Source organism: Callospermophilus lateralis, chromosome 6, assembly GCF_048772815.1.
Source record: "Callospermophilus lateralis isolate mCalLat2 chromosome 6, mCalLat2.hap1, whole genome shotgun sequence".
NCBI lineage: Eukaryota > Metazoa > Chordata > Mammalia > Rodentia > Sciuridae > Callospermophilus > Callospermophilus lateralis.
In genome coordinates, this window is record NC_135310.1 from 42,308,569 (window position 1) to 42,335,120 (window position 26,552).

The following is a 26,552-nucleotide window of genomic DNA, read 5'->3' on the forward strand; positions in this document are numbered from 1 at the left end:
CTTCCATCATCTACCTATGACCTAATTCCAAAGTCACTTCCCATTTTGTAGGTATTTATGACAGGAGAATCACCCCACATTCCCATACCCAAACCTATCTATTCCTTGGATGGTTGTGATTAAGTTACCACTAACTGTTGCTTAAAAGCACAGACATTTATTCGCTCAAAATTCTGGAGGAAACACAACACTACCTCAATCCTTAGAGGAGAAACCTTCATCGCCCTTTCTAGCATCTGGTGGTTGCAAGCAATCCTTGGTGTCCTTTGGCTTCTAGATGCGTCTCTTCAGCCTTCACCTCTACCATCACATGGCCAGCTTCTGCCTTTGTGTCTCTCTCCTATTATAAGGACCCACACTACTCTCCTATGACCTCATCTTTCCTTAACTAATTACTTCTTCAGCAACCCTATTCCAAAGACGGTCACATTATCAGGATTGAGGGTTAGAACTCAAGAAAACTTTTAGTGAGCACATTCATAATACTATTTATCTAAATTCCTAAATCGTGTAAATACCTAATTAAATCTTTCAGATAATCTCTTCCAACTCTTTTCCAAATCACTTATATTACTTTGGAACTGATTCCCATTTTAATCACCTTGAAAATAAATAGATAATTTAGATTTAATCAATTATAAGTAGCAACAACTTAATGACAGACATGTGCATAGCATTTTTTAACTACTGAGTGTTTAATAATTCATCATTGACAAACCACCAAGAAAAGTGAATAATTTTTATTAAATTTATTTCCCAATTATGGAAAAAATTGAGTTCCAAAAATATATTTGTGTTCTGGTTCATTATTTTTTTATAGAATTAAAATGGTCTCCCTGCCCAACCCAGGCACAAATTTAAAATGATGTAAAAATCAAGTAGCAATATTTTTATCTTAAATAGTTTCAGAGCTGACTTTGCTTTCATTTAAGAAATAAAATATAGGTCTGTCTTGCACCAGGGGAACACAGTCTCCCAGTTCTTCATCCTTTTTTTTTTCTTGTCCTTTCCTTTTTATTTTAAATTATCAGTATTGGAGACGTAAACCCAGGGTGTCCTTCTTCCTTATAAGTGCCCTATCATTGAGCTAAACCCGCAGTTCCCCTCATTTTTTCCCCACTTATTGTTCACTATAAATTTAAAGTACTGGATTAGGAAAAATTGGGATGTCCCATAGACAAAATTATCTAGAATTTGAGTTCGATAAACCTCAGCAGAGGCTTTAGGTTTAGAACACATCTTTTGGTGTAGAGTATGATCATGTTAAAATTGTGGCTTTATTTCTAATAATAATCACCAGAGTTATAAATTCATAAAGTCATGGACTTCTTGGGTTTAAAGGGTAAGAGGGATAAGAACCTATTAAGCATCTACTGTGAACTAAAGACTAATTATGCATTTTTACTTTTATCATATGATTATGACCAGCACATAACATAGCAGTTATTATATACATTCATAATTTGTGGAAACAGATCAACAGAACAAGTTTAGAAAAATCTGTTATTTTTTCAGGATTTTCAAGCTAATTAATATTGTAGCTAGGATTCTAGCCCATGTCTAATTTGTTTCAGATACTTTATACTCCTACTATTAGACTGTCCCAGACAATCATTTTTATACATTAACTTAAAAATTGGGTAATCTTTCCAAGTTTACATTGCCATTTAGTCTTTAAATCCTAGTTCTGGAACTAACTAGCTGTTAACCTGAGGCATGTCTCTTCCTTCATTTTATTTATATATAAATATATACTAATATATATATTTTTCCCTCAAATCCAGAATATATATATATATATATATATATATATATATATATATATATATATATATATATATATATATAAAACTACCTCACTCCTTTAATTCTTAATTCTTACCTAAATATGAATAATTATTACTAATATATTGTACCGGAGCGCCTATCTGGCATCTGATCATAGCTTGAATCTATTTGCTCTCCTAATAATGTATTTGTCATGCAACAAAGCTCATAAATGCCTGTTTTAGTCAGCTGATAAAAACAATTAGAACAGGGGAAGTTTCAAAGATCTTGTTTCAAAGATCTCAGTCCCTCCATGGCTGACTCCAGTTTGGCCTGAGGTGAGGGAGAACACGCAGAGGAAGGGTGTGGAGGAGGAAGCCAACTTAGGACATGCAATCAGGAAGCAGAGGGAGAACTTTGCTCATCCAGAACAAAATATAAACTCCAAAGGCCCTTACCTGCAATCACACCCTACCTGTCGACAGTTATTGCCCCTTTACACCCTATCAGTGAATCAATCCACTGATTAGGTTAAGGTTCTCATAACTCAATCATCTCACCTGGGAAAATTCTTGCTCTGTTTCACACATGCACTTATGGGGAACACCTCATATCTAAATACTAACAATACTTATCTACTCTTTCTATTTTCCTGATCACATTTGGTCACTACTGGTTTTACCAGATATATGCATTTAAAAAAAAACCCAGAAGCCCAATATCATTTAAAGCTAGGTAGGTCTACCATTTAATTTTTTTGATTTTTGTTAATTATTACAAATTTTCATGTAGTGTAATTCAAATATGTTATATTTTTATTCTTTTCAAGCTTCATCTGAAAAGGCACAAATCCACAGTATGTATGAAAATTTGATTTAAAATTTTTCTATAGAGTCTTTTACAAGAAAATTTGCATATTTCTAAATTCATTTTTAATCTATGCTTTTATGTATATGTTTTATTATAGCCCATGTTTTGAAAATTAAGTCACCTAAATGTAAATTATTATCATTAATATATTGTTTTCATGAATCAAACCTTTTAAGTTTTTAATATGAAATAGAATCACATGGAAATTTACAATTTTTTTTCCTCTACGGGCATGTTTGGTAGTTATTTTCAGTTTTACAAACCACTGGCCTAACTCATACATATTCATTATATATAAACTTATCAAGGTCAGAAATACTTGAAAAATTTTATATTTTTGTTTTCAGAACAAGACACAGTGAAACCACATAAGAATGTTTCTCATGACAAACCAGGTACTTGGAAGGTGGTGTTTGTAGTCTCAAAGTGTCTCTCAATGTGATAGCTGTAGCAGAAGGAAGAGCATACAGTCAAGACTGAAATTACTGGAGATAGTTGATGTCTTACATCATGAGCTTCTAGAACATTTACAATTTTAGACATCTTCTAAATACATTTTTGTACTGAGAATGTGATGAGTCAGATCCAGCTAGACAGCTACTCATTCCTTCCCATCAGAGATAGTATGAAGACCATAATCACCAGCATCCAGGTGAATGGGCTGCATAGTTTTGGCAGGTGGAGGAGTGCTGAGGATTGAACCCAGCGATGATCTACTACTGATCTACATCCCAGCCCTTTTGATTTTGCTGGCCTCGAATCCCCTTGTCTGTGTCAACAGGGCCTGGGATTACTGATGATGCTATGTGCCCAGCTGAGCTCTATATTTTCATTTTTTCTGTGGTAGGCAGGAAATCCTTAGACAATTTATAATTCAGATTGTCTCATTCAAATGTGATCATCCTGACTCCCCAAATCTCAAGGATACCCAGTCATTCTCATCCCCCCTGCTTCCTTTCCTCCTTTTTTCTTTTACCCATTCTTGCTTCTCCTTTTTTTTTTTACTCTCCTGTTGGTACCTTTTGTAGACGGTTGAGCTGGACCCATTGGGGTTCTCTTGTAAAGAAAGTTAAAGAATTCACCAAATCAAGGATATTAATTTGTTTTTATTAAAAAAAAACAGAAATGTAGTTTTTATTTAAATTGATTAAGTGTGAATTTAAATTTGAGACTCTCCAAGTCTTGGTTGCTCTGTAGAATGTTATTCTCCATTCCAGATGTTCCATGAATTGTTTTCTTGATGTTCTTGAAATGCTTGGGCCAGAATTTTTGAGAAATTAAAAAAAAAAATTCTTTCTGAAAACAAATCTTAGGGAACATTTTGTTCACATTTTTTACATCAGGCCTCAGAAAATCTGTATTCAATGGTTTTAAATCAGTAGGATTGGATTGAAAAAGTATGACTTAAAAAGTTTAAGACACCAGTATTTGAAAATATACGAATAAAGTAAAAAAGCCTGGTCTGCCGGGTAGTCAGGAAACTTTTAGAGCCTCCTAGTTTATGTCATTAATGAAACTGTTATTTTCTTGTGCTCTAAATGTTAGCTATTTTGAGGGGAGAGTACAGAGAGAGTGAGAGTTTATTTCTGAGTGTGTATCAAATGTATGTTTTCTAGCCAGAAATATTAAATTTCACTTACAGACCTTCCTGTTCTTTAAATTCTCTTGTACTCAATGAAACTTTCTAAAAGGAATATTTAAACAGCAAGTTCACTCTCCCAGCTAAGAGGTTTAATTTTATATTGGCTAAATGTAACAGTCTCTTTCGTTTGAGTTAAATCTCCTTGACTCTATAAAATCAGAGAAGACAGAGGACTTTCATTATTTTACATGTGCTTTCTCCCAACTTGCACCGTAAAAAATTTGTGTTCTCCAGCTCATTTTGGAATCTCAGGGAGGTACCTCCGCAAGAATGATGAGAAACTGCTTCATTTTATTCTTATTCTGTCATAAATAAAGAGTTACCTCTGTGTCACAGATAAATATAGTGACACAGAGCAAAGGTGAAGGGTAGGGTTTGCATTAGAAGGTTATATGACAAATTGAATTAGGAACTCCTCTGCAATATGAAATGTGCAGAGGATATCTAGAGTAGACAATATTTTTTGTGGTTCCTATTTGAATAGAAGGTATTGTTTACTATTTTATTGGGAAAACTTTCATGCACTGGTGTTACTTCAAAAAAAAAGAATTCAAAATATCAAGAATGAAATATTGGCAATGTTTTGTATGATGTATTCAAAATTTCTACTCGTGTTAACATTTTTTCCTATCATAGAAGAAAAGGTAAAGCAAGTAAAAGCTGTCACTGTAGAAAAAACAGGTAAATAAAATATCTTATATTTTTCTTCAGTTTATCATTTTTTTGTTTTGTAGGTGAGCGTACATCCTCACTGGAGCATGTAGAATTTCAAAGACATAAATTCTAAGAATCTGAACTCTTGTGAACAACTAAAGATATATTTAATAAATTTTTATTAAAACATTTAAAATTAAAGCGGCATTACTTTATCATTTTAAAATATAGTTAGCCTAAGCTCAAAAGGCATGTAATGTATCACATATTTTTTTACTCTTATTTTCAAGCCACATCTCCTCAAGTCTTAAAAATCTCAAAAATTTGAAACTTTCTGCTATTTATACATCAGCTGTAATAATTTCTGTTCATGGAGTTCCACAAAGAGTTTTGTGGCTATGAAACCTTTAAAATTACATTAAAGAATAAAGTAGAAGACATAATATTAAAGTAAAAACAGCCCATCCCTAATTATTTCATGGGAGAAAGAAAGGAGTGCATGTGCTCTTGCGGTTTTGGAGTCTTTCCAGTGTGGAGGAAAAAAAAAAAAAAAAAAAAATCTGAGTCTTCAACACAGTCCAGATCTTGAACTACTAAATCCTCTTCATTGGATTCCAAGATGGAAGTCTTCCCGTCTTGGCCACTAGGGGTCTCATTTCATACTCATCAATATAAAAGACAAAGCCTATGAAGTAAATATTGTCACTTACCTGAAAGAATTCTATAAACAGAATTGAAATGTTGTTTCTTAAAGGTAAATAATATTCTGGGAGAACTAATTATTTATACAAATTTATTATAGTTATTACATACTGTTATTCTATAAGAAGGAAGGAAACTATATGAGACCATTTCCCATGTCCTTGTATGACAACTTTTCTTTCTTCCAACCAATGCCTAGGATTGTAATATTCCTCACACCTGTACTCTTAAGACATTATTATGCCTCTCTGAGTGTCTCACTCTGTCATATGGATATTTGGAGATTATGAAAATTCAACCTTGAACATACAGATTGCTTTAAATGTTATGTCTGTTTCATGTGTCTTATCAGTTTTTGACAAGTCATATTATTAAAATAAAACTGCTCAAGAAAAAGGGTTAACTTAAGCTAAGGGACACAACCTAAAAAATAGAACAAATAAATGAGCATGAGAATAAGGTACTTTTTTCCCCACGATCTCTGTTCATTGATCTATCATCTACTTTCCTTCATTCTCCACAGCCACACCTAAACCATCAAGTAAGAGATGAAGAACTTAAAACCTGAGAAGTATCGCTTGACCATTTCAATTTTAACAATTTGCCTGTATTTAATTTGTTATTTGTCATGTGGCTTATGGCTAAATTGCCTTTATAAGTGATGAATTAATGTTATTCCCATGGCTTTTATTTAACATCTTTGTATTTCACTACTAATTAATGATTCCTCATAATTACACAGAAGAAATGTCTAAAAGTCATATCACTATTATTAATATTAAATAAGTGAGTGCATGCAGGTCATACAATGTCCAAAATAATATATTAGGAGAGGTGGTAAATCGTTTAAACATACATAATGAATAACAAAGATAAAATTATGTAAAATTGTCATGTTATGAACAATGTATATATACATATACAATCATATATATATATATATGTATATATATTTGCTTTAAGCTCCACTAATTATACTGCAACCAGATTTTTCACATTTTAATTTATAAAATTGTAAACATTTTGTCATTTTTCTATTAAAGTCACAGAATTTCTTCATGAGTGCAAATTTCAAGGATCATTCATTTCATTGCACAGGTGCAACACAGAGATTAGAGTGGTAGATTGTTTCAAATGAGACTACTAGACTAAGGAAGGAGTGAACATATGATTATTATCATACAGGTGTTAAAAGTGTATAACATTGTGTCAAAATTATAATGTCGATCCTTGAATGACATATATTTGTGAAACAAGAGCTTAGAGGAAGGCATAAATGACTATTTATAACCCATATTCTGGTTTCTGTATGAAAAATGATTGACAAGTTCCTACAAAAAACATAGGAGACAAGTTAGATATGGAACAAATATATGGTGCATACTTGTGCCACACATTTTGAATATTTTGAATAATTCATAAATAATTGTATTTTGTTTAATAATAATTGGATTTCTCCATCTTCTTATCTACCTCATAGTTGGTGTATGATGTTGGAGAAAAATAGTAGTAATTTCACAGAATCTGTTTGTTCAGGAGTAAAGGAAAGAAAGGACAAGTAAACATCAAGAACAGCTTAGGAGGAATAACCTTGGAAGTCACTGGAGAGGACCTACCCCTGGGCTACTCGGGGGTTCTGCTCAATTTCCAAATATTCTCAACTCCTTTCAACATGTCACTTCTTACATGGCTTCATTTTAAATTTCACTTTTGATTAAAGTGTTCAATCTCCTTAAACACTTTATATTTTACATATTTTTCAGAGAATTAAGGGAATGTCGATTACTCACAAATTTTTTTATTTAATTTGTCATGTCCTGGAATTGGTGGAGAGTATGAGATTCCTACAGAACCTGGAAAGGGAGATGGTACAAAATCAATACAAAATGTGATATTCTCTGGAGATAAACATACGTGGATTTAATTTTAAATAAGAAACAAATGTCCAACACTAAATTGTTTCTGTTCTGGTAAGAAGGGAACTAGGAATCAGAAAAGTAAGAAAAAGGAGTTGGTCAAATGCTAAAGGCAAATATCATCTATGTTAAAATGTTCCTGAGGACTGACTCCTACTTCAGCAAAGAAAGAAGAAACTTCTTTTCTTTTGTCCTTTTTGCATATTCTGTCTTCTTCTTAAACCACATGGTCCCAAGAAGAATAGTGAATACTCTGGAACTGCCCTTTAGCTGCATACAGGAGAAAACCATTCTCAGGATGTCCATAGACTGAACCTAACCTTGTTTATAAAGTGTTTCCAAGGCAATATGCTTTCTGTGTTACAAGTTATGTAAAAATGACTTTAGGGGCTTGTCTCTTGTGTAAGCTGAGGATTGCTGCAAATATATAAATAAAAAATGCTTACTGCATGAATAATCCACTGATTGCCATAAATTTTGGTTTCTCTTTCTAGAAAAAGCTGAAGATCAAGAAAAAGAACCTCCGTCTATAAAAGCAGGTATTTTTACCATTTTAGTTGAAATTTTATCTTAATTCATTATTTTTATTAAATTTGAAAATTAGAGCAATACATGCAAGCACTTTGCGTTTTGTTTCCTGGTACTATACATAGTCTTGTGGTTTTGCAGTATAATCAAGTTAATCTGACCTAAGGGCTGTGGTATTGTCAATCAATCATGGATGGCCAAGCATGCTACTATAGTGGAGCAACATTAAAAGAACAGATATGCTTTCCTGGTATATGAGGTTCTGCCATAATATTCTGTATTAATTGTTGGCAACATTCCTGTCATTTATCTTATCAATGAATTTGATTCACTGTTGATAGCTTAAAAATGCCATTTCAAATTACATACGTTGTATTTCACTAACTGTGAATGTCATTTGATATATTTTCCTAAAATAGAAGTTATTCCATTCTATAACAGTTGACATAATTCTTTTATAATAAGATTCAATTTTTAAAATATGTTAATATTTTGCAAGATTCCAACACTAAGGCATGCAGGGGCTAACTGAATAAATATCCATCTTCTTTTTCCCTCTTCTTCCAGTTTTCATTCCGAAAATATCTAATAATTTTGAATAGGCAATCACTTTTATTTCTTAGTGTATGCTTTTATCATTATCTATGGATCTATATATGCATATATGCATATATATATGTATATATATATATACCACTTTTTCTAACATATATCATAACATATATTCATAGTACTTTCCCTGAATTTTTATATTTTAGAATGCATCTTGAAGGTTTTAAAAACATCATTACTTAAAGAATTTACTCATTAGTAGTATTCTATAGTAGAGTTGCACATAGTTTACTTAAGGAGGCTCTTTGATCTATATAAAAGTTGGGCTGGGGATGTGGCTCAATCAGTAGCCTGCTCGCCTGGCATGTGTGGGGCGAGCAGGCTGGGTTTGATCCTCAGCACCACATAAAAATAAAATAAAGATGTTGTGTCCACTGAAAATTAAAAAATAAATATTAAAAAATTCTCTCTCTCTCTTTAAAAAAAAGTTGTTTTATAAATTTCCTTCAAAAATGTATGATATCTACCATTTTAGTTTATTAATTTAGAAAATATGTGTAGTTTTATTAATTTTAAATTAAAATTCCTTAGACTATTTTAGTGAATGTTATATTCAATGCATTTTTATAAATATTTATTTTTTTTTATAAAAGTTATATCAATTTATATTCAAACTGTTAATGTATCAGCATTTATTTGACCTTATTATGCATGATTCAGATCTTTCACAATCATTGTAAAATACGGCTATTTTTTAGTGAGTAGAAGTTTAAGTATAAGAATGAACACTTAATATTTTTAGTTGCTAATTTCAGAAGAAAAGCCATATTGAAGAGAATGTATTTGTACAAAAAAGGTATTCATCTACCACCCATTTTTCTTTCTGATATTTTATATATCAACTTTTTCATTTATACTATATTTGGAGAGTTTAAATTGTTAATTAACAATATATTTTCAGAAAGGAAGTGAAATAATATGCATTCTGTGCCATTCAGAAACAATAAGAAGCTCAGATTGTTGTAAACATTTATAGTATATCAATTCATAAATAAGATTTTAGTGAGGATAAAGAGGAGAACAAAAATGTTCTATATTTTAGAGGTTTACAATTGTTCTGTAGTAAATTCATGGGGAATATGTCTTAAAAATTACTCAAAATACTTTCCTTATTTCTTATTTTAACATATGTTTAGCCTTATTTCCATTCTAACTATAAAATACAGAAACAGAAAATATAATGGACAAATGTATTACATATACCTAGAAATTCACCGCATTTTCTTTTCTTTTAACTTTTAGAAAAACCAAAACCAACTCCAAGTAAGTAAATCATTTTAAGATTTAAAAAAAACTAGTATACTATTTTAATTTCATAGTTTTTAAATGGAATATTAAGTTTAAAAATATGAAACATTTCTTAACATAATTAATATTATGCTATTACCTATTAAGAAATTTTTTTTGACAAAGCACATTGTGTGCTTTGCATAACCCTTGAACATGTATTTGTGGAACACCTGCTAGGCATTTTACACTGTACTAGGATATCTGAGAAAATAGCCTAAAATGTTTTCATTTGTCATGTCTGTATAATAAAAACATGTATCATAACTACTAACAGTGCAAAAGACATGTAGTTGCATCTCTTTGTCTATTTTCAACTGTCTGTTATGATGCATTGAGTAAATTCAGTATGAAATTTCCTCAAATACTCACTATCTGGGTTAAAAAATTTACTGCTATGATATTTGCTTTAAGTATTTAATATCTACAGATTAGCTTTTTATTTTCTTGTTTTCAAAAAGTTTGAGGCACATCGTTTTTTAGCAATGTGGACTCATCCTTTGGCATTTTAGGAAAGAATAAAAATGCAACAGTAAACAATGAAATCATTTCTTTAATACTATCAAAATATGATCCAGACTTTACTTTGGGATACAAATATGTGAATCCAATGATGTATCTGGAGGTGTTTTCCAAAGTTTCTAAATACTAAGGACCAGTTTGTTTTCTTAGCAATGTTATGATAGATTTCTAAAAAATGAAGCCACAATTATCTTGGAATAAATTCAGTGACAATCTAAACATTAAATATTACCTTTGAATTGGAGAAATGGCTAGCATAGTCAATGTCTTATTGCTACTAGTGTGGAGAATATTACTAAAATTAGGTGTTTCTAGTTAAACTGGAATGTTAGTCACTTGAAAATATTATCTTATTTATGAAACACTATTCATTATCTTCCTTATTCAATTTTAGTCAACTATTCTTGAGTTATGAAAATACTTTTCAAAAAAGTTATATAAGACTGTTAGCTAAATTCATCAGGTTTACCAAAACCTGATTTATTTGTTTATTCATTCATTCATTCAGTTTATTTATTTATTTAATTTGGTACTGGGGATTGAACTGTGGGGGACACTTAACTATTCAGTCACATCCTCAGGCATTTTTATTTTTTATTTTGAGACAGGAGCTCAGTAAGTAACCTAGGTCCTCATTAAGTTGCTGAGACAATTGGAAATTTTAATGTTTTTCCTTCTGTTCCTTCCAAGTCACTGGAAAACCTGATATTTAAGAGAGATTTCTTACCCATTCAGATAAATTCTCTGGAAATATTAACCACTTGTACTGATTTTTGAGGGAAAGATAAAACTTTTTGTGCTATGTCATGTTTCTCACAACTAAAACACTCAGGGTAACTCCAGTTAAACTGGGCTGCACAGAATAATCACACAAGAGACATTACACCTTTTTGTTTGGTTCCTGTGATGGTTCCTCTGACCTTAGGGGTCAGTGGAAAGAGAGAGAGAGAGCACTTGCTGAACCCTCTTTCTGAGGAGAAGCCATTCAAATGAGGCAGGGGTCAGGTTCAGGGTATTGAGTCTAGCTTTATGATGTCTGCTGTTGGCAGGTTGACTGACATCTAGGAGGGTCACACTCACAGGCAGAGCAAGGGAAGGGGACACACAAAGGGTGTTTCCTTGAAACATTCTATCCCAAACTGGGCAAAGGGGTAGTATTATAAAAGAATAGTGAGTGTAGCTCAACTCTATGAGTGACACACCTACCCCTGAAGACATGCCTTCTACTTCCTGGGAAAAGGCCCAAGTCACCACAAACGTAGTGATTGGTCTGAGCCTCTTGCTTCAGGACTGGAAGGCATGGGTCATTCAGAGTGGCTCCCCATACTGCCAGGTTATATTTAGAAAGTTATTAGTTTATGAGTTAACTGAAGGAACAAAAGGAAAAGTAGGCTCTTCATTCTCCAGAATTTGCATTTGTTATTTTTCATGTCAAGGTCCCATTCAATTGCACTTGGTACAACATCTTATAAATTATGTATCTTTAATAATATTTGGTGAGTGAATGCATTTATGCATCCATAATGTTCAAGTTAAATTTTCTGTCATAGTAGTTTTTAATTTGTAATTTAGAGAACTAACCAAAGGACTTAACATTTTTAAATTATATTATATTCAATAGCTTTAGGTTAGCTTGTAAATATTTCTGTTTTCACAATAGATCTCTAGTTATGGATTTCAGAAATTTTGTCAGTATGTTTATATCATTTTGAGAAAATGAGTCTATTATAATTTAATAGAAAATATCTGAAAATAAAATTTATCTACTATTATAATGAATTGCTATTCATTCATATTTTTATATCACATTTTTTTTCCTGAAAGAGGGAACATCAGAAGTCACAGAATCAGGTAAATATTCAGCATCTCAGCAAAGATAACATTAAATTGTAAAAACAATATACAAATTTGAATCTGTATCTAGCTGTATAGAATTGAGAAAATCCCTTAATTGGTCAAATTCCCAGTTTACTCATCTACAGAGCAGGCATCCTAACTTCCTCAAAGACACATTTAAGGATTCAGTGAAATACCTTGTGTCACATTTCTAACACCTAATAGGTTGTCTCATTAAATATTTATTTCTTCCTTTCTTGTCTGAAAAACATAATAAAGAAAATTATTAATCAATCAAGACTCTGTTTTGAAAACTGATCTGCAGTTTACTCAGAGATATGTGACTTTTTTGTTAATGGAGCATCCACAGTACTGTTAAATCTTTATTTTCTGAAGACAACAATTGGAAATTTTAATGTTTTCCCTATTGTATGAGTTCAAACTTATTGATAAAGCCATGGCTTCCTTTAGTTTCACCTCAAATCATGCAAGGAATAGGAAGGGCTAAGCATAGAGGTTGACTGAATACAAGCAGGATGTATATTCTCACACATGGCCTCTTCCTGTATATCTTTTAATGGTAGATCCCTGACCACCAGCTCCTCCATTCAGAGGATTGAACTCATCTTTAACTCTTTATTCCAAGAATTAATAAGAAAATCACATTTTTTAAGATGATAATTTATTGTTATTCCCTCCTCCCCAGGGAAGAAGAAAATTGAAAAATCTGAAAAGGAAAGTAAAGGTAAATATGACATTTTAAGATACATATATAAAATTAGCTATGACAACAAAGGAACAAAAGTACATTATTATACAAATTATATAACTTAAAAACAATTTATGGAAATGTAGACACTAATATTATAGCATGTATAGGAAATGGTATGGCATTTCCTATACATGCTATAATGGTATGTTATTACATAAATGGTATGTTATTACCCTTAAAAATCTAAAGGAAATAAGAACTTCTATCCTAAAACAAACTTTACCTGTTATTGCTAAATTAATACCATACGTTTCATTTTATATGACTTCTGAAATATGGATATTAATTATGCAAATTTAATTCCAAGCATTAAGAAATATTAATATATATGTTACTCTAAATTACCATTTCTTCTTCACTGAAAAAACAGAAGTGAAATGTTAAAGAAGAAAAAGGTAATTTTTAAGAGAATAAAATATAATGCAATGCTGTAAACTGAAAAACTCTTGAGTCAAAATTTATTTATATCATTTGTAAATGAAACTTGTATTGACATAGTTTTAGTTAGCTTTTGTATTGCTTTGACCAAAATACCTGAGATGAAAAACTTAGAGGAGGAAAAGTTTAGTTTGGCTCACAATTCCAGAGGTTCAGTCTGTGGTTAGCAGAGTCCACTGCTTTGGGCCCTAGGTGAGGTGGACCATATTGTTGGATAGAAGAAAGGAAAGGACCACAGAAAAGATGCAGTCTTCCAAGGCGTGTCTCCAGTGATCTGCCTCCTCCAACCATGCCCCACATGTCTACAGTTACAATCCAGTCCATGCAAACTGGGATGGACTGACTAGATTACAGCCATCAGAATCCAATCATTTCACCTCCAAATATTCTTTCATTAGCACAGGACCATTTGGGGAATATCTCATTTACAAAGCATAGCAATATATATAATGCCTATTGATCTGATTATAAGAAGAAATGTGCTAAATAACTGGTAGACATGTGTTAATGACAATGTTAAAGGAGCAATGCATGACAGAACAATCAATGCAAATAAATACCTGCTTTTTATACCATCACAATGATCCTTTTTTCCCTTGCACATTTATTTATTTAGTAAGCTATATAATACAGTAATCAATGATTTCAGTATAATTAAGTGTAGTTTATGTATAAATATTTATATTTATATGAATAGATCAGAAGAAAAGCATACATTAGGTCAGAATGATTGTCAGAAACATAAGATTCTGTTTTCTTTAGCCCCAGATTAAATATCTATTTCCATGAATTGTAATTAATCTAGTTCATTTAATCACTACTTTCATCATATATCTTAGTTCATGCAAACAAAAAAAAAATTCTCCTGCTAACATTTAGTTTTGTCAGGTATTATTTTAATGAAAAATAAAATTTTTGAAAATGGTCCCAAGAAAATATTTACAGTGGACCTGGGATGTGGCTCAAGTGGTAACACACTCGCCTAGTATGTGTGAGGCCCTGGGTTCGATTCCCAGCACCACATAAAAATAAAATAAAGATATAGTGTCCACCTAAAAAACTAAAAAATAAATATTAAAAAAAGAAAATACTTACAGTACCTAATTATGCCCATGTTCATAAAGCTCACAGTTACATGAGGCAACTTTTTAATGAAATTTCACTGTAAAATTTCATGATTTACATTTTTATAAATAGTTACAATAAGAAAAGAAAGTCTTCAATTATACAATGTAACAAAAGGTAATCTTGAACTTCATAAATATTCAAATGTTAAGTTGGTATGGAAATGCCTGAATTATATTAGTTAATATTAACCCTAGTTTTTAAAAGCCAAGAAGTCTAGTAGGCACTTCTGCTAATAGAAGAGAAAGTGAACAGATAGACAATCCAGCAAAAAGCTTATATTTCAATAAAATTTTAAAAAAAGAACTATTTAAAGTATAAATATTCAATAGATACATGCCAGAAGATATTTCATCTATTTCAGAAGGCTTTTGGAGCATGAGTAATGTAAAAAATGATATCCCTGTAGTAATGAAAAAGAACTATAACTGGGATTTTTATATGTTTTATCTATTAATTGGAAATATAGCTAGCATCATGAATACATTTTATTATTTATAAACTGGTCTTTTAAATTAATTCATGTTAGATACAAGGTGGAAAAATGGTAGCATGCAAACTGCATACATGCTCTTTAAAAATTATTTTGGTAATATTGTCATCAAATCTTAAATAAAATATATAATTGAATTATAGTTTTGGTGATATAATGTTAGGCAAACTCTATTAATTAAAAGTATCCCTTAACTTCTAAGACACTAGGTAAACGTAACATAACCAAGTCAACAATTTTCATTCATGTAAAAACATAGATCCCTAGACTTGCTTTGTGTTGTCTTCCTTTTGCTGCCTACTATAGCATGCCTACCTAAAAGGCAGGTCACTTCTGAATATATAATTTAATTATATAAATGTTAATAATTTAGACATTATCATCAGTAATATTATTGGGTAAAATTTTCAGTAAGAGAACAAATCACATTTGTGGAATGCGATACAGTCTTGATTTTTACATTGAAAATTTCTTCAAAATATTGCTTAATATCTCTTTGAGAGAGTCAGCAAGAAGAATAAGAAATTACTTATTTTGAAAACTCAAAGCTATATCTTTTTTATTTTTTAATTTTTTTGCACTTCATTGTTATCATAGCTCAAATATTATTTGTCTTATTTAAAGAAAAGCGCAATAAAGGAAATCTAATATATCTGTGTTTTCATGGTGGAGACGGGATTTTGTCTCAAGTCCAAGTAGGTATGACACCAAAAACTGCAGAAGTTAAATCCTCTTTAATACCACTTCACTATTCTATTGCACTATTGCAAATACAATAGAAAGATACTTACCAATAAGAATAGCCCAAAGACTAAATGTATCCCATTTGCCCCCTCAAGAGATCTTGGAGGTATGGTTGGAGACCTCTTTGTAGCTCACTGTATGGGATACTCAGGCATTGGATAACTCTTCATTTCTTTTATTGTTCTCTTCTAAGATCTTTGCAATTTGAATACACACTAGAGAAAAAATCATCATATATGCCAGCACAAAGCCAACCTGAGTTATTTGAAAGTAGGCACATTCTTATGCACCTCTTCATTCATAGTTTATCACATCTCTGAATGTATTTTATTTTTTTCTAATTCCTGTCTTCCTAAGCAATGCTGGTATTCTTTTTTGTTGTTCTTGTTTTTCTGTGGTGCTGAGGATTAGAGCCCATGGCTTTATTGCATGCATGGCAAACTCTCAATCAATTGTGCTATATCCCCAGTCCAATGCTGGTATTCTTAGAGGAAATATAATATTATGTCAGTCTTAGTGAAATATTTTTAATTATTTTGTTTTGTGATTTTATACATGAAATATGTTGCTATATCATTAAAATACAAATATCCCAACTCAAAACATTTTTTTTTCTATTGGCATATTCTAATTTTTGTAAATCTATAATTCTTAGGCCTACATTAGACACACTATGAATCTCAAAGTAAAGCATTCAATAAAGATTCCTTTAAAAAGTTATATTTTAAAGCTTGGTCCTTGACACTTAACAAATATTGGTAGAATAGAGATATTACAAATCTTCTTCCTCAAGAAAATAAATGTCTACTATAGTGTTTGAGATAATCATCTCACTTTATGTCTTTTGCTTTACACGCCTATTTTCATGAAAAAAACAGTAACAACTCTCACAGAAATTAATAGAAAAACTAATTTTACATGGGCTTTGAAAGATTCATTAATTATAATTTTACAGTCTAATTGGTAGTTACTTGTCTTCATTTATTTTTGAAAAGAAAATAATTCTCAATAATATATCTTATAAAACTTGGAAATTTATTTTTTTAAATATTTTTTTTAGTTGTAATTAGACACAATACCTTTATTTTTGTTTTTACTTGTTTTTATGTGGTGCTGAGGATCGAACCCAGGGCCTTGCACATGCTAGGTGAATGCTCTACTGCTGAGCTACAACCCTAATTAAAACTTGGAGATTTAAAAGAAAGTATTAAGATAAATTATATCACATGAAATAATTTTAGGTGCAATTATAGTTGAGCCCAAACACCTAACAAAGATCCTGCTGGTTTTACTAAGAATGTTTAAAAAGCATAAATGTTATGACATCTGAAATGAATAGTAGCTTTTTTCTGATTTTTTATATATTTTCTTATGTAAAGAAGAGATTAACCAAAATATCCAATAATCATGTTCAAAGACAATATAGAACTGTATTATATTTATCAATTTTTTTTCCACTGAGCCCAACTGCTCACAGAAATCATGCTTTACAAGAACTGCCATGACTTATTATATTAAAAATCAATATTAAAATCATCTTGGGGCTGGAGTTGTGGCTCAACGATAGATAACTTGCCTAGCATGTGTAAGGCCCTGGGTTCGATACTCACCACCACATAAAAAATAATAATAATAAATAATTAAAGGTATTGTGTCCAACTAAACTAAAAAAAATTCAATCATCTTAAAATATATAGAACCCCTCTCCTATATATCAACTATTTAGAAATTAAATGGCAAATTTATAAATATCTCAGACGTCAAGGGAGAAAGCACAAGAAAAGTAAATAAAAAGTGCTTTGAACTAAGTGATAATGAAATCTTAAAATATCTAGATATTTAGGATAAAACAGTATTCAGATTACCATTTATAACTTAAAGTACTTTTATAATACAATTCTAATTGTCTTTGAACATGATTATTGGATATTTTATCAGAAAGATGCTACAGTAATAATAAAATTATTTTCAAATTGTGTAGTAGGAGGGAAAAATTAAGAGTAGGAGCAGAAATATATGAAATAGAGAAGAAATAATACAGCTAAAATTTGATAAAAATCAAACAAGTCTAATCAAGAAAAAAGTAAGAACACAAAAATTAATATTAATGGAAAGAACACTTTCAAAATAACCCTAGAGATGCTAAAAATATATTAAGGTAATTCTATATCAGAGAAGCATCTATATGCTTCTGAGAAGAAAGTGTAATCAGTCATTGATGGATAAAATATTGTATATATATATATATATATATATATATATATACATATATATATATCTGTCTGTTAAGTCTAAATTCTCAACTGTACTTTTAATTTCTATTGTTTCTTTATTTATTCATTAGTCCAAATTAAACAAAGAATAATATCCAGTGGTGACTGAAGCATGTTAAACTTACCCCGTATTATTGTGCTGTGGTTGGTTTGATTTTTGAAATTGAGAAAGGTTTGTTTGATGTACCTAGATGCTCCATGGTTTGGGGCATAAATATTCATGACTGTTATCTCTTGTTGGTGTATAATTCCCCTAAGCAGTATGAAATGGCCTTCTTTGTTCCTTTTGAGTAACTTTGGCTGAAAGTCCACTTTATCTGATATAAGGATAGAAACCCCTGCTTGTTCAAGTGATCCATGTGAGTGATCCTTTCACCTTCAGTCTGTGGATGTCTTTGCCTGTGAGGTGACTCTCTTGAAGAGAAACATATTGTTGGGTTTTATTTTTTAATCCAATCTGCCGCTCTATGTTCAAGGTTATTATTGAGATATGATTTGTTTTCCTGGTCATTTGGGTTCATTTTTTAGTTTTTAATTTGAATTAGTTTCTCCTTTGATTGACTATTCCCTTAGTGTAGTTCCTCTCTTTGCTGTTTTTTTTTTTTTCATTTCATCTTCATGGAATATTTTGTTGAGAATGTTCTGTAGTGAAGTCTTTCTAGGTGGAAATTCTTTAAAATTTTGTTTATCATGGAAGGTTTTTATTTCATCTTCAAATCTGAAGCTTAATTTTTCTGGGTATAACATTCTTGGCTATCTCTCAGAGATTGGCATATGTTATTCCAGGACCTCCTAGCTTTGAGGGTCTGGGTTGAGAAATCAGTTGATATCTGAATTGGTTTCCCCCTTTACACAATCTGATATTTTTCTTTCACAGCCTTTAAAATTCTATCCTTATTCTGTACGTTAGGAAGTTTCATTATAATGTGCTGTGGTGTGGATCTGTTGTGAGTTTGTACATTTGGAGTTCTATAAACCTCTTGTATTTGATTTTCCATTTCATTCTCTAGGTTTGGGAAATTTCCTGATATTATTTCATTGAAAAGTTTGTGGATACCTTTGGTTTGTAACTCTGTGCCTTCATCTATCCTGATAAATCTTAAATTTCATCTTTTTATATTATCCCAAAGATTTTGAAAGTTTGGTCCATAGTCTCTTAATGTCTTCTCTCCATGGTCAACTCTATTTTCATGATTATATATTTTGTCTTCATTGTCTAAGATCCTGTCTTCCAAGTGGCCTAGTCAGTTGGTGATGCTTTCTGTTGAACTTTTAATTTGGTTTATTATGTCCTTCATTTTAAGGATTCCTGCTTGGTTTTTTTTTTCCAGAATCTCTGCCTTTTTATTAAAATGATCTTTCACTTATTGTATTTTCTCTCTGATTTTTTCCTTATACCATCCTTTACTTCATAGACCAGTTTGTCTACATTCTAAACTCCTTCTCTGACATTTCTTCCACTATTGTATCAATGGATTCTATTACTGAAGTGTCTTGGTTTTGTTTGGGCAATGTGTTTCCTTGTTTTTTCATATTGTTTGTGTGTCTATCCATCTAACAATATGAATCTGAGTTAGAGTTTCTACCCTATTGACTTATATTGTCCCTGAAGGTTTCTAGTACCTCACTGTTTATGGGAGACAAATAATAACAACCAATGCAGAAAATATACAGCATTAAACCAAATAGTTCCTACTATGACATCTACAATGTTAATTATCACAATAAATAGAAATAATACTATCAGTAACTGCCTATAATAAAAATAGCAAGGTTGCACAATGGCTTATAATTTTAAATTGTGAACAAGGAGAGAACAGAAATGATAATTATGAGGGAGGAGAGAAAAAGTGAAAAAATTAAAGGAAGAGTGAAAGAGAAAACAATAGAAATTGGCTGTTAGAAGAGAAGAGAGAATCAAGGGAAACAGGAGATAAAATATATATATGAAGTAAAAATTTTTAAAATTTAAAATAAAAATAAAAGAATACAAATCAAACTAAAATCTAATAATCAAGCATCCTAGTTCACCAAAAAAAAAAACTAATCCATAAAAATTAACTACTTCAAAAATACTAGAAATGAGTGAAAAAATATGAATATGTATAAATATCCATGGACTATTAAGGTCAAAATTAAATAGAGAATAAGAAAAAAAAAAGATCTTCATGAAAGGTTAAATAATTCTTTCCACTGAAGTTCAAAAGATTCATCCATTTTAGTAAGGAAGATACTCAAAAGATATATAGGCCATTGGTACATAATTACAAATTTTTTGCATTTATCTCAGTTAAATCAAATGTATGGGGTTTGTGTTGTGGTTGGTTTTCACAGAAAAAATATCACAAATATGAAATAAGTACAGTTTGCATTGATTACAACTTCTTTTTGGCACCCATACCAATTTCAGTGTGAAATTTATAAATATTTTTTATTTTTAACATGTTCAGTGATTGAGTTGTACCCTATTTAAGCCTGACAGAAATTGATTAATTTTTATTCTTACATTGAATTTTTTTTTAAAAAAACTATATTGTGTGAAATTTTAGTTTATATCAAAAATACCTTATCTTCTTGAAACTTGGAGTAAATTGACTTGCATACAAATAAATATATCTTCTCAGCATTGAAGCAAAATAGTCCTGTGTCTGCCTTAAATTCTCAACCAAACACACACACACAAACAAACACACATAGAATGCATATGGTGGAACAATGATAATTTTATTTGCTGCTGTTTTCTAATGTTCACTCAGTAATTTAAATAAAATTTAGATCTAAGAAGGATTTCTCAGTTTGAAATGGGTGTGGTCATATGTAGCATAAGGAGACAAGAATTTCCCCCAAACACTCTTTAAGGTTTCAATTTTCAGGTACAGATAGGAATTCTATGTGTACAAAATACAATTGTATATTTTCTGCAAATCCCTACAATTCAGGGACATAACAGCATTCCTTCCCATATTTCCAGATTTAAGAACAGTAATTTTAAATCAGTGCCATTCAAAACAAATGCAATGCTGGCCATGTGTGTAATTTTAAATTTCTAGAGTATATATTAAAAAGGTTAAAAGAAAGAGATGAAATTTATGATGTTTTATTTAATTCAATATAGAGAAATACTACTTCAATATGTAATCAATATAGAAATATATTGGGTATTTACATCTTTTTCTGATATTGAGATGTCAAATTGTGTATTTTACACTAATGGCATATTTCAACTTGTGCTAGGTCCATTTGAACTCCCCTTGGGTCCATGTAGTTAGTGGGTACTGCATTATGCTGAGCAGGTCTCAAAATTTATTGAGTGCTTTCACTGCAATGCTTGAAGAGACTATAAGAAAATCATTCAAATATAGTATTTGTTATGTATGTCATTCAGTTCTTTGATTTCAAGGGATAGAATCTCTCATGAACTTCAGTAAATCATTTGAGGAGACTGAATCATTTCATGGATACAAAGGCAAAAAATTCTACTAATCCTCAGGAAAAACCCTAGAAAGACACCTTACCCCACACTCTGCCTGCAGCTAGGGCTAGTGAGAGGAAACTTGAGGAAGGAGGTAAGGCCTCAGAATGATGAGGGTTGGGATAAGTGAAGAAAAGGAAAGAAGAGGGCAACCAAGAGACCAGAGCATATAGAGGGAATGAAAATGAGTTGGTTGGAGATGAGGGCTAGAAAGAAGCAGGAAGTAAAGACATGTGCGGTGAAACTGTGAGTCTGGCTTTGAACTTGGTCTCCTCCGGCCTCAACCTTCGCAGCCACTGGGATTACAGGTGTGTGCCACTGAGCACTACCTTAATATTAATATTTTAAATCATTTGAACCTTTTTGTCAGGAAAAAAACAAAACAACTACAACAAGAACTACACATCCTAAAGTATTATTCCCAAGGCTTGCCTAAAAGAAAAACATGAAATAAAACAAAGGAGTGAGAAATCACATCATTAAAGCGCAATGAGTGCCCCAGGGAAGGTTTCATCTAGATTAGTCTCCTAGGTTCTTAAGGACAATATATCACAGCAATGGATATTGGGGTAACAAGGACATAAATTGTACAGGTATCCGTAGTTCTTTTGTTGTATTGTAGGCTGGCCAACATTTTAGTAAAGCCAGGTTGTTTAGTTCCTCAAAATAGGTATTTCAAACTGAGCGATGTAATAAAAAACATTTTTTTTCAGAACATGCTATGGGAGGTTTCACTTTGGCATCTCCTGTGAAATTCTTCAGTCACAAATAGTGAGCATTTTACCATGAGCACTTCACCAAAATTGCCAGCCTCCACACACATTTGGAATAACCACAAAAGTCTTTGAGAACTGGGCTGGATATATAGGTTAGGTGGTAGAGAGCATACCTTGCATGCATTAGACCCTGGGTTCAATCCCTAGCATCACCAACAACAAAAAAGCAAACAAAAATAGGGCTGGAGCTATGGCTCAGTGGTCAAGCACCCTGAGTTCAATCTCTGGTACCAAAAATGAATCTTTGAGATCTAGTTTTGATTTTGGTCCAAACTAGCGGGTTTAACATTGTATGGCTATCCTAATAAAACTGAATCTCTTAGGGAAGGCGATTGCTTTTCAGTGAAACTTCAACCAAGTCTGCTTGAACACTAGTCAGGACTTCCTTTTTCTTTAAAATTCCATTTTCTTTAAAATAATTCTTCTATATCTTAACTTTCTGGTTTTTAAAAAGCTTTTTAACTTTTTTATATTTTCACTTGCTTTTCGATTTAGCATTTTTTTTCTTTTATAAATATGGATAGTGAATAAGAAATTTGTTTGACTGTTAAGGTATGATAAATATTTTAGATGTCAGAAGTAAGCTACCTGGGAAATTAGTCTGAAATTTAAATAAGCTTAAGGTAAAATTAAATAAAGATTTTATACATATAAAAGTTAATACTTTTTTCTGAATTTATGTTTGGTAAATCTTAGGCCTGGCAAGTAAACAGTGAATATTTTTAAAGAATGTAATGAACCAAATCTAAAGCATACTACTTGACAATAATAAAAACATAAACTAATTTTATTATGTTTCTGCATCAAAAATTTCCAGTAATATCAGATAGCTAGAATTTATCAATTGGGATGTGATTCCCAATTGGTGTAATATTTCACTTTTTTTCAAAAAATAAGTGTAACTGAGATAGAATGTATTAAATTACAATCCAGTGGCCCAATATAATTACTATACTTGACATTCTTAGAAAGAATATACTTTGCTTTATGTGGGTATCTTCATTTTCCTTTTATCTAGGCACATTACTTATCTTTTTCTAAAGATATCAAATCCAAGGTAAAAGTCATGTAAGAGTTAATTTACCACTAAAATTAATTTACATTATCTCAGACTAATTAAGTTGCTGATAAAAAATAGTTTAATTAATTCATGGTGACATATCAACATTTCAAATTTTAAATAGTGAACCCATTTTATCACTATAAAACATATGCCAGTCACATTTCTAGCCCAGCACAAGAAAACTTAATAGTCTGTTTAAGATGCAGTTAGAGAACAAGTCTTGAGACACCATTTACTTAACTGCACAGAATAAATTTGAATGGTGTTATTCATACTAATTATATTTTGAATTCATGTGTTTTAAATTAGATCAAAATATTTCCCAATGAATAAGTGGAATTGCAGAAACAAAGTGACTATTAAATCCCTTCCCCTCATCTGTTAAAATTGCTTAGGAAAAAACAAAACAAAACTGTGGTTGTAGTTCACTGCTAGAGAAGTTGCCAATCATGCAAGAGGCCCCAGGTTAAAATCTAGTACCCACCTCTCTAATGTTTTTAGGGGAAAAGAAGCCATAATTCTATCACTGTATGATCTGACTTTACATTGTTTAAGTTACTGAGATTAATTAAATCAAAACAGAAAGAGAAAAAGAGCTTTCTCATTTCTTATATAATTTCTCAGAAAATATGTAAGAGAAGATCATTTTTCTTTTTCAAGTACTTTCCATTGTATACAAATTAATGTTAGCAATTCAAATTTCTGGTTCTTCTCCACAAATATTAATTTGTCCAGTGCATTTTGTTTTCTAAAAACATTTCATTATGTAGTTATCTGATAGATACAAAATAACCATATCACCAAAATCTTTCAAAGGTCATTACTACAATACATTTTATTTTTGTGATTCCCTCCATTATTTTTTTTTCTAATTTAATGACATTATTAGTCTTTTAACACCTGTGTGTATGTGAGTGTTTGTATACATGTAGCACAGGGTAAATTTTATTCATAGGCTTAGGGGTTTGCTTCTCAAATTCATCAGTGTTTTGTGTGTAATTTATTCATTTCCTAAGTTATCCTATTTAAACCAATTCCAACTTAATTGTGTGATCATCAGAGAAACCAGTCTTATCTTTGAAATGTGCTCAATGGTTATCTAGTGATCTAATATGTTATTAGTTAAGTATTTTATGTGTGATTTAGAAGAATGTGTATGTTCTAACAGTTAGAAACACAATTATATATCCATTAAATGAAGCTTCACAGTGTTTTTCAAATATCCTATATCATTTTTCATTTTTTGTGTATTTGAAGTATCAATAATTGAAATAAAACATATTGAAATCTACTATAATGTGAAACTATCAGTTTATCCATGCAGCTTTATTATTTTTATATTAGCAGCTATTTTATGTTTATATTAATTATTTCTTTCTGATAAATTAAATATATGGTGACTTTTATATTCCTTATTAGGTTCTTTTTTAAAGTGAGAAACTCTGATAATCTTAGCTTATTTTGGTAAATATTTTACCAGAATGTGTCTTTAATAGACCTATACTTAAAGCTTCTCCATGACACTTTGCTTTAGAATATGTGCTTATTAAGCAATATAGAGGTAAATTTTATATTGTACTTTGCCTAGTATAATAATCCTTACTTTTAATCTCATGAATTTAGACTACTTTTTTGTGATTATTAATATTTTAAATCTGGTTTAAAATATTAATAAATATTTAATAACCAATCATGGTTATTTTCTATTTTTTATGTTCTCTTAATGTTTCTTTATAAACTTTCTTGACTTTTATAAATTGAAGATTGTTTTTCCATTTTAAATGTTTTTTTTTTTCCTTCACTCTCTAAATTCCCTAAAATCCAAAAAGGGGACACTTTATTTCTATGACTCCAGTTGTTACCCTTGACATTTTTTGCATGCACACTATTAAGGCATAAAGTTTCCATAAAACAACCCCTTCTAAACAGGAATATTAAGATACAAATTCCAACATAACTAATCTTGACTTATATAGTAACTTTGTTCAATATTTTTAATTTAAAAAGCTGAACACATCAATTTCATTGGAATTGTATTCCTATCAATATGTGTCTATATTTACTAGATATTTACTGGTTTAATTGCTTCCCATTCTTTTGCATCTTTCTTTGATATTGGTACTTTTCTATTGGAACATTTAGGATTGTCTTGTGCCGAGTCCCACTGGTAGAAACACTCAATTTTTACTTATCTGAAAAAATCTCTATACATCATCCTGTAATTCCTTCCTTCTTTCCTTTCCTTTCCTTTTCTTTTCTCCCCCTCCTCCCCCTCCTCCCCCTACCCTCCCCCTCCTCCCCCTACCCTCCCCCTCCTCCCCCTACCCTCCTCCTCCTCCCCCTACCCTCCCCCTCCCCCTCCTCCTCCTCCTCCTCCTCCTTCTCCTTCTCCTTCTTCTTCTTCTTCTTCTCCTTCTCCTCCTTCTCCTCCTTCTCCTCCTTTCTCCTTCTCCTTCGTCTTTTGCTGGGCCCATAATCTTGCTCTACAGTTATGCATTGTAAGCACCTTTCAGTATTTTATTCCACTGTATTTTCTTTTCCACTATTATAAGTGGGATTGCCATACTGCTTTAATTGCCACTTTTTCTTGTGTAATGTATCTTTTCTCTCCACCTTATTTAAACATTTTCTCATTGCTTCTGGTCTATTGCAGTTTCACTACAGTTTGTTGGGATGAAATATTCTCATATTGTGAAATATTTACAGAACACATGAATTCAATTTCTTCTTCTACCAATATAAGTCATTAACAATGTGTAGTCATTATTTTTTCAAAATATTATCTTTTCCATGTTTTTATTCTGTTGATTCTTTCTATTGATTAAGAATATGTTAAAAACTCACATTTTTTTTCTTCCTTAGTATTTCTTTAAGATTTCTTACCTCCTTGTCTAAGCTATATTTACTTTAATTTAATTGATTTTAATACACAGTTTACAAATACTTCCTTCAAGTCTATATAACATGCTATTTTATATATATATATATATATATATATATATATATATATATATATACTCATTTTTAATTATTTTTCAAAACTTACTGGTAATTTTATTT

The 26,552-nt window shown here is 31.0% G+C and overlaps 1 protein-coding gene across 8 annotated transcripts in view; it reads left to right on the top strand.

The window, feature by feature from the left end:
* Nucleotides 1–26,552, top strand: part of Trdn (triadin) — a 362,446-nt gene that overhangs the window by 311,705 nt on the left and 24,189 nt on the right. For 4 of the 8 annotated variants that reach the window (XM_076858293.2, XM_076858296.2, XM_076858291.2 and 1 more), the window contains 8 exons: nt 2,597–2,623; nt 2,985–3,032; nt 4,916–4,960; nt 6,159–6,176; nt 8,046–8,090; nt 9,934–9,954; nt 12,325–12,351; nt 13,043–13,081. In XM_076858293.2, coding sequence (XP_076714408.2) covers nt 2,597–2,623; nt 2,985–3,032; nt 4,916–4,960; nt 6,159–6,176; nt 8,046–8,090; nt 9,934–9,954; nt 12,325–12,351; nt 13,043–13,081 — 270 coding nt within the window. The remainder of the gene's footprint in view (nt 1–2,596; nt 2,624–2,984; nt 3,033–4,915; nt 4,961–6,158; nt 6,177–8,045; nt 8,091–9,933; nt 9,955–12,324; nt 12,352–13,042; nt 13,082–26,552) is intronic. The other 4 variants (XM_076858292.2, XM_076858294.2, XM_076858295.2 and 1 more) reach the window with 4 other exon arrangements.